This window comes from Penaeus japonicus, unplaced genomic scaffold (genome assembly GCF_977035675.1).
Source record: "Penaeus japonicus unplaced genomic scaffold, GWHDUDI00000001_assembly GWHDUDI00000014, whole genome shotgun sequence".
Lineage (NCBI taxonomy): Eukaryota > Metazoa > Arthropoda > Malacostraca > Decapoda > Penaeidae > Penaeus > Penaeus japonicus.
In genome coordinates this window covers 20,212,391-20,222,328 of record NW_028234416.1, presented here as the reverse complement: position 1 = coordinate 20,222,328, position 9,938 = coordinate 20,212,391, and the positions used below count along the sequence as shown (strand labels likewise).

At 35.2% G+C, this 9,938-nt stretch overlaps 1 protein-coding gene and 1 pseudogene across 2 annotated transcripts in view; both read left to right on the top strand.

Annotated features, from left to right (window-relative positions):
• Positions 1 to 3,563: 3,563 nt before the first annotated feature.
• On the top strand, positions 3,564 to 6,548 carry LOC147470541 (uncharacterized; annotated as a pseudogene). Its single transcript, XR_015191623.1, has one exon. The product of XR_015191623.1 is annotated as an uncharacterized LOC147470541 (transcript).
• The window catches only part of LOC122255927 (uncharacterized), a 14,872-nt gene continuing 11,466 nt past the window's right edge, over positions 6,533 to 9,938 (top strand). The window contains exon 1 of the mRNA XM_043020303.2: positions 6,533 to 6,667. Within this exon, the coding sequence (XP_042876237.2) occupies positions 6,580 to 6,667 (88 nt within the window). The 5' untranslated portion in view covers positions 6,533 to 6,579. The remainder of the gene's footprint in view (positions 6,668 to 9,938) is intronic.

Sequence of the window (9,938 nt, the reverse complement as noted above, 5' to 3'; positions counted from 1 at the left end):
ACTGACCGATTTTTGGTCTGCCCTAGCCAAAGGGGGGCTTTGCCCCCCCCTGGACCCCCCCTTATTAAACCACTGCGTGGCAGGTTCACTTTCAATGACCGATTTTAGCCTGCCCTAGCCAAAGGCACTTTGTAGCATCTGACTTTTAGCTTCGAATGTTACCACTTCTTACCTTAATTGGAGGCGTGTGAGGGGCCGGGTTGTAATTCACAGTTTTTGCACTCCATTTCCATTGGCAGAGCACCATGGTCACGTAATAATTTCAGTGATGCAGCGTTATCTTTATAAAAAACCTTGATGAATTCCCATGGAGTGTACCTACATCTTACACACAATGTAGCCATCTCGAAACTGATTTTGAAATTGAAGCAAGGACCCAGACTCTATGTTCAATTGTCTGTGATTGGTCGATCATTTTGTCGGTTAGACCTATTGTTTCCCTATTGGTGCTATTATTATCACGTGACAGTATTGCCTTCTATCGATACTTTTTTGTATTTCCGCGGGGGAGGTTGGCGCATGCGCAGAGCCGATATTTTTCAGTCAGATGTTTGTTAAGACAGAGGAATCATCTCTCCCGTTAATCGTTTTTAATTATTTTCAAAATGATATATCTCTTATTTTTCGTTTCCAGAAGAAAAGAGTTTTTGTGGGTTACGTCATAATTAAAACTACGTCATGCCCAAAGGTTTGTTTTTTCACTTCGTGTGATTGCGTCTTTATCCAATAATACCGATGACTCAAACTCAGCAAATTTTAACAATCCCATCAAACTGACAAATGCAATAAATGAGTCAATATTTCAGAAATATATCATTGAAAATACTCTAAGAGTACTAGGAAGAGGAAGAGCAATTAGATTTGAAGTAAATGATATAAATAAAATCAACCAGTTAAGTGAAATAACTAAACTGGGAGAATGGGATATAAAATGCAAACAACCAGCATCAAGCAGAAATTCAGATTGTAACTATGGAACAATATTTCCAATTGAAGTAGACATAGATCCAGAGATGATAAAAAATAAGACCAGAATACTACAGGGCACAAACTCAGAAATAGTAGAGATAATCAGAATTAAAAAAAAAAAAAAAAAAAAAAAAGATAAAGAAAGTGAAACCAAGTGGATCCCCACTAGATCCTTAAGAATAACTTTCAAAGGACCACTACCGGAAAGAATAGCTATAGGACGTACCTCCTATCAAATCTACCAATATACTTTCCCAAGTCAAAAATGCTATAATTGTCTAAGATATGGTCATGGGATCATAACTTGCAAAACCAAAAAGAGATGCAGCAAATGTAGCCAGTTCAATCACAACTTCAAAGAATGTACAAACCAACCTTTTTGTTTTTACTGCCAACAAGAACATTCACCAAACACAAATTCATGTAAAATTCAATTAAAGGCACAACAGATAAACACACAAAACACAACACCTAACAACTACAACATCAAAAAACAACTACAAGAACTAAAACCAATACAAAAACAAGACAATGCTACCTCAAATACAACTCTCACAGCCAACTCAAACAGCCAAACAAACACACAACCAACAAAGAATACCCACCAAACACATCCCAAACATGAACAACACACAAACAAACAAACAACAGACAACACACCGCAAACAAACAGTCAATATCCAACAGACAACACACCTCTAACAACCACCCAACACCCAACAGATACCACACCCCTAACATATGCACAAACAGTAAAACAAACAAAAGAGGACAGCCTAACATTAGGACAAAGGACTCCTAAAAAGCAAAGAAAAAGGAACAACAACCAAAAAGAACCAACATATTCACCAGAAAAATCAAACCCAAACAAAATACAAGAAAAAAATCTAATTCAACTAGATGAATCACCTGTAATGTGGTCACTACCAACCCCAATAAGAGACCCAATAATACAAGAAGAAGAAGAAGAAATAAAAGAGGAAGAATTTTCTTGGCTAAACACAATCAAAGAAGTTTTCAATACAATAAAAAAGATAGTAAATAATATTAAGACTGACAGTTCAATAATTGAAATTATAACAGATGCAGTAAATGATTTGGCTGCAATTATAAAATATATCTATGAATAAAGTAATACACTGGAATGCAAGATCAATAATAAACAAAAAAACAGAATTAAACTATTTGATTTATAAAGAACAACCTGATTTAATAGGTATATCAGAAACATGGCTAAAAAACAAAGATATGTTCAACATCAACAATTATGAAATAATTAGAAAAGATAGAACAAACCAAGTGGGAGGAGGTCTAGCCTTCTGCATAAAAAGAAATTTGCAGTTCAAAAAATTAGACTTAATAGATAGATATAAAGATAAAATAGAAACACTCGGATTAAAAATAAATTACAAAGATAAATGGTTATACGTACTTTTAATATACAATCCATGCAACAATATTGAAACAAAAGAATTAGAACATTATATAGAACAATTGGGAAATCCAAAACTAATAATAGGGCAAAGTCTGCAGACTATGCCCACGTAGGTGTCCACACAGCTGTCTGTGGTGGTTGGAGGGCAGTCGGACGCCAGCAGTTGTTGTGAGCGAGTGGTTCATTACGGTACGATCACCTTGGTTCACGCCATAGTTTGAAAGAAGATAGCACTATTCTTGTCGTGACCAATATGCACTAGTACTCGGTGTGGACATGGTGTACTAATAACGTGGTAGTCAGTGGATCTGCCTGCACCTTACCTCGTGCGTTTGGCAGTGACGGAAGACCTCTATCCACTGCCCTCCATTGGCGCCGGGAGCGGACAGTTTGATGGTTTGCCCGCTGAAACTGCTCGTACAAGGGCAAAGCCTTCGTGCCCGACGGGCACTGCTCGACCGTGTGGACGTGGCTTAAGTCACTTAGAAATAAGCTCAGGCCCACATTTAACTAATGACCACCTACCAGTGATAATAAGAGACAACATAAATCCTAATATAAACCATATAAAAGAAAAGAAATGGATATTTAAAGAAGAAAGATGGACAGATTATAAAAACGACCTAAAAGCTAAAGATGTAACAAATATAAAGTCTCTAGAGGAATTAACAGACCTTTTAAGAACTACAGGAGAAACTTATTTCAAATTCAAAAATGAAAATAGAATAGACAAACCAAATAAGCCATGGTGGAATGACAAATGTAAAGAAATTATTAAAAAAAGAAATAAAGCATATAACAAATGGTGGAAGAAACCAAATAAAGAAAATCAAATTGAATACAAAACATTACTAGCAAAAGCTAAACAAATTATAGATAAAGAAAAAAAAGAATCCTGGGAAAAATTCTGCACCTCACTCAGCTTTACAACCCCTCCAAAAACAATATGGAAATTCATTTTAAAAAATGAATGGCAGAACATCAAGAATGGATTATCCAATAATAATGAATAATCAACCCATTTCAGATCAATTAAAAAAGCTTGAAATATTCAGTAAAGAATTTCAAAAAGTGGTTAACAACAATCCAAAAATACTTCTAACTGAAAAAGAAAGAAAAAAATTATTAGACCTTCCAGATACAAAAGGCTTAAATAATAAAATAACGATCACAGAACTAAAAGCAATAATAAATAGCAAAAAACAACAAAGCATATGGGCCAGACAAAGTTCCTTATGAACTATACAAAAATGCACCAAATAATATCATGGAAAGCATACTAAAGCTAATAAATCAGCATTAGACCAAAGGGACATACCCAAAACAAAATAAAAACTCAATAGTGAACCCAATACTAAAACCAAATAAAAAACAGAAGAACCAAACTCCTACAGATTTATAAGCAGAATATCTTGTATTGGCAAAATATTCGAAGGGATTATCACAAGGAGATTAAACTGGTGGATAGAAATAAACAACTTACTAGACAAAGACCTGACAGGATTCAGACCAAATAGAAACACCATAGATGCCTTAAGCCACGTCCACACGGTCGAGCAGTGCCCGTCGGGCACGAAGGCTTTGCCCTTGTACGAGCAGTTTCAGCGGGCAAACCATCAAACTGTCCGCTCCCAGCGCCAATAGAGGGCAGTGGATCGAGGTCTTCCGTCACTGCCAAACGCACGAGGTAAGGTGCAGGCAGATCCACTGATTACCACTTTATTCGTACACCATGTCCACACCGAGTACTAGTGCATATGATAGAATACAGTGCTATCTTCTTTCGAACTATGGCGCGAACCATAGTGATCGTACCGTAATGAACCACTCGCTCACAACTGCTGGCGTCCGACTGCCCTCCAACCACCACAGACAGCTGTGTGGACACCTACGTGGGTATAGTCTGCAGACTTTGCCCTGCCAGGCACAGCCTGTCAGGCACTGCTCGACCGTGTGGACATGGCTTTACACATATTAGACATGCAAACAAATAAAGCATTCAAAGACAACAAGTACATGCTAGTAGCATGCATAGATCTTGAAAAAGCTTTCGACACTGTAAACCATGACACAATAATAATAAAAATGGCAAGACTAGGAATAAGAGGAACAATATAAAATGGATCCACAATTACTTAAATGAAAGAACTTACATAATTAAAATAGGAAACCAAAGTTCAGACAAGGGCAAAATCTTAAACGGAATTCCACAAGGCTCACCTTTAAGCCCAACTCTATTCAACATCATGATGACAGATCTGAAACTCTCAACAGAAATAACTAAGATAATTTATGCAGACGACATAACGATATTAACACAGGACAAAAATTTAATAGAAGCAAAAAATAGACTCAAAATTGGATTGAAAAAGATAAAAGAGTGGGCTACCACTTGGGAAATGAAAATAAACTTCACAAAAAGCAAGATAATGTGTTTTACAAATAGAAAAATAGACCACATTCCAAATATTAAAATAGATAACCAAGAACTACAATTTGTAAGTAACCATGATATATTAGGAATAAAACTTGATGCCCCAAAATTAAAATGGAGAAAACACATAGACAATTTAAAAGTACAATTACAAAACAGATTAGACATAATGAAAAAATTGTCATCACATAAATGGGGAGCAAATAGGGAATCATTAATGAAATTTTATGACATATACATCAGACCAAAAATAGAATACGGAATCACAATCTACGGAACAGCCAAAATTCAAGATATGAAAAAATTGGAGACCATACAAAATACAGCTATGAGATTGGCAACAGGATGCTTTAAATCCACTCCAATAATAACCCTCCAAGCTTTAACAAACAAACCTCCCATATCAGTAAGAATAAGAGAACTAGAATGCAAACAGATGATAAAGATATTAGAAAAACCTGAAAATATGCCCATAAAAAGACTAACAAACATAGATATAGAAAAATATAACCCCATCAAAGATAAAAGAACGCTAGTACACAGAACAATAAGAACTTGCATAGAAATAAAACATAACATAAAAGTAAGCAGCATACCAAACATCTCTCCCGTTCCACCATGGAACGACATTTCTAGACATATAGAAACTCAATTTATTAAGAATTTCACTAAAGATCTCCCTCAACAGATAATCTTAAATCAATTTAGAGAAATGGAAAACACAAAATATAAAAACTATAAAAAAATATTCACAGATGGCTCCAAAATAAAAGAACCTAGCTCTACATCAGCAGCTATATATATACAAGAAAAAAACATAACAACAATCTGGAGACTACCAAAAAACATTCAAATCATAGAGGCAGAACTGTATGCAATAAAGCAAGGTTTGAAATACATACAAAATAACAAATTAAAAAATACAGTAATTTTCTCAGACTCCCAATCAGCAATGCAGAGCATAATAAATCATAAATTAAAAAACTACAAACAAATCATATATGAAATACAACAAACACTACACACATTAAACGAAGATCAAAATGTAAACACAAAAATACAATGGATACCAGCACACAAAAACATAAAAGGTAATGAAATAGCAGACCTAGCAGCCAAAAAGGCTCATCAAATAAATGAACTCACGACCATATCCAAAGACAAAAATAATATAATAAAAGAAATAAAACTAAAAAATCAAAACAAATGGGAAGAACAATTAAAACAAGCCCTATCCGAAAAAACTATTTCATAAAAAATAACAGCCCCCAACCATGGTCTAGAACCAAAAACAGGAAACTGGATGTATGTCTATCAAGAATCCTAACCAAACATACAAGACTAAAACAACACTTGCACAGACTCAAAATGGAAACAGATCCTACATGCAGATGGTGTCACCAAGAAAATGAAAACATAGAACACCTAACACTCCAATGTCCAAGATTCAATTCATATAGACTGAAACTGCTGGATGCATTAAAAGTAATAAAAATAAATAATCCTGACATATCCTTACTAATTACAGGAGCTCATCACCCACCAGCTAAGAAGTACTACATTCTAAGACACATGAAGATCTTTCTACAAAGATCAAAACTGATAGACATCATATAAGTAACAAGAAAACAAGAAATTCCCAAGAAAAGCTGATCCAGGGATTATAGACATCAAAAGTCTAAAACCCTATAAAAGAAGAAAGAAGAAGAAGAAGCATGAGGGATTCCCAATAACTTCCATTATGGACGCGTGGAACAAGAGACAGATACCCAAACCACCAGAATGCACGCTAAAGTACTCAGCCGAAGAGAGACGTGAAAAGAATTTTGGTAATAGATATGCGTCATGTCTTTACTGCAAAGCACCATAATTATCCCCTCAAATAGAAGAGAATTAATTAATTGAGCTTCATTAATTAACCTAGTATAATTTATGGATATTCAGTAAGGTAATCGCCCTAGAAATAACTGAGTAAAGGGATTGCCATACTTCTGCAAGTTGCACTCCAGCAGACTAACAAACCTCCACCATGGATATTCTAACAAGTTCGAGTGTGAACTAGTTAACTAATTGACTAAATACTATCAGGGAGGTTGGACGTTCTGTTTTATTAGAGTATATGTGAAGGAGATTTGTTTGCCTCTGCTTTGGCGATTGCTTAAGTCACTAAGGGTACCATATTTTATATCTGATTGCACTATTATCTTTTACTTGCACAGGTTAATTTATATTATTGACTAGTACTGAATAATCTTTTGAAGATCACTTGGCTTGTGCTTCCATCCCTAGCCTTCACACCGATTGCTACATCTTCCTTGCCTGTTAGTGCTGGGGCAAAGATTAACAAACCTTTATCAGCGGTCATCAGGAAAGAGAAAGTTTGTAGAGCTCCCCTTTTCCCAACAAAGGACCCGTTTAAACTATATCTTGCCAGCCTGTGTTTGGTGAAGGCTTGATGGTTTTTACTTGAATGCAAAGAGCAGAAGATGCATATGAAATTGCAGGAGAGTGAGAGCATGAAATCTTGATAGCCATAGGATCGTTAATATAGGTTATTATTTCCATTAATTACAAACAATAAACATATTCATAATTTATACTTACACATACAGGTTAAAGGAAAAAGTTGCACTCATATCCATATTCTTTCCTATAACTATGAAGGACATTCATAAAATCATTCACAGTAACTTTGGGTGCATTTTTTTATATTTTTTCCATGATGAAATTTTACTGGACTTGAAATCATGATCTCTTCTTTAAACAGTTTCAAGTTAAGAGCTCTAAGTCCTCAACTTGGTCCTTTTTTAACTTTTCTCTGTAGGGCATTTTCATAGGGTTAGATCACGTTCAGTGGTTTTTGGGTTAGATAGGGCATATAGTACTTGCTCACAGCTAGTGCGTCGGAGAGTCCCAAGGCATTAGGCTTATGCATTCGAATACCCCGGCATTCCGACCATTTAGAGCTGGAATAGCCCCATCGTGAATGGTTAATTTAAATTACAAGCTATTTATTCCTTCAGTAGGATGACCCATAATACCAAATGCTAATTAGTATTGCTTTGCTAATACATCATATATAGACACATATTTTATACCTTAAGTCTAGATGATAGAAAACATACACAACATCTTGAATTATCCTGTCTCAGAAGAGTTAAAGAAGATTTCTCCTACTCAGCTTTCCATATCCTGCCTCACTTTTAATATCTCAAATAGATCTCCCCATTCTTTGATCTTCACAAAGGACACTAACTTTAATTTTTATTTTTTGTCAGGAAATACTCATCTGACAAGGGTTTACAGGCCTGGAACCATTCCCATTGCTTATGCCTGAACTCTCCCAAGCTTTACATATCTTTGGCCAAGTATATATTTCACACCTGTGCACTGTATTCTCCATTACTCTGATGTATGTTTTACAAATGATGTTGAAGCTCTTAGTGTACTCATATTACATTTTTTCTCTCTTTAGCCAGTACAGATTCAACCTTTCCATTAGCATTTAGAGCACTGCAACTTAGATATAGTACAGTGTGATATCATAGAAAAATTTTCTTCTTCAACTTTATTTGACTTCTTGTCATTCATATTATAATTGTAGTAATCATTCTTGCACTATGCAACATAAAGTTTTAGCAGCCAATCTTCAGACCACTCATCTAAGACTTTAAATATATTTGTGATTCTTTTCTCCTGTGTCACTTTTAGGTAATGTGAATAGTTTTATGTCCTCTGCAGATATTGCCATCTCACTTTTGTACAGTTCAGTTACATATAGAATGAACAGGAGGGGCTAATCACTAGGGCTTGAAGGAATCCATTTGTGTAGTCAGCCCACTGGAAACACTTTTACCTAGACACACCTGTATTTTTCTGTCAAAAATAATGTGATCCAGTTTAGCTCCTTGCTGGATATTCTGTATGCTTTCTGTTTATGCAATAACTATGTATGAGCCACATTTTTTTTTTTTTTTTTTTTTAGTAAAGGAAAACCACAGTGCCAAATTAATTTTGTAATGACTTGTTACATGGTGTAAGTGACTACCAAATTGTTCAAGCAAGACTTGCTTTTTAGGATCTACATTGGTGACAGTTAACACATTTTCTGCTTTTCTCCAACTTTACCTCTTCTCAGTTTCTTGCCTTTTAAACCTTTTGAAATATGTTTTCTGTTACTTCTCAGGGTTCCAAATACATGTTGATTTTTCTAAGAATTAGGTTATCCAGCCAAAGTCAACATCTGTTGTATACTTTTATTATTACTAGTAATGATATTGAGGATGATGAAAATGGTATTTATGATCAAATATTAGTTCATTGCTTCGTAATGGATTAGTGAGAATTGAAATTTACTTACTTTAGTGTACAAATGACAAAAAGTCCAAGACTTATCTTATTGGAAACTCCACTGAAGTCAGCAGTGATCAGTGGATCTTTGACCCATTTGACCATTTGATGTTATAGAAAGAACAAGGCATAGAATGCCACATGGACCACATGTTTAGTAAGATTTCCTTTTGTCATACCTATATACTTTAGGAGTTAGCCCATTGACACTGGGAATATGCATTGTCCACTGTGGTTGTTGTTATTATTATTATTATTAATATTATTATTATCAATTTTTTTGCTTTACAAATTAATAAAATGGTTTCTCAAGTGCTTAGGCATCAAAGGAGTAATTAGGAAGCCTATTATGCCTCATCTTTTAACCCTATTTTTTTTAAGGAACTATTGTTTCTTCATTATCATCAGTTAACCCATTCACGCCGGTTGACATGATAGCATGTATTGTGTTTTTTGCGTCAGACACCCTGGACGAGCTATGAGGGGAAGCCGCGCGCTCAGGTAGAGTGAGCAGGCAACCCAGGCTCACGGCTTTTGCGCCCGAGAATCTTGAGGCGTTAGGCTTATGCATTCGAGAACCCCGGTATTGCGACCGCGCAAAGCCGGAAAGGCCCCAGCGTGAATGGGTTAAAGATTAATCAGTCTTTTATAGTTTTCCTGCTCTTGCTTTAACTTTATGATTTGATTTCACATATGTATAAACTGCTGTAGGTTTTGTTTCTTCATATGATCTCTTCTACATTTCATTAA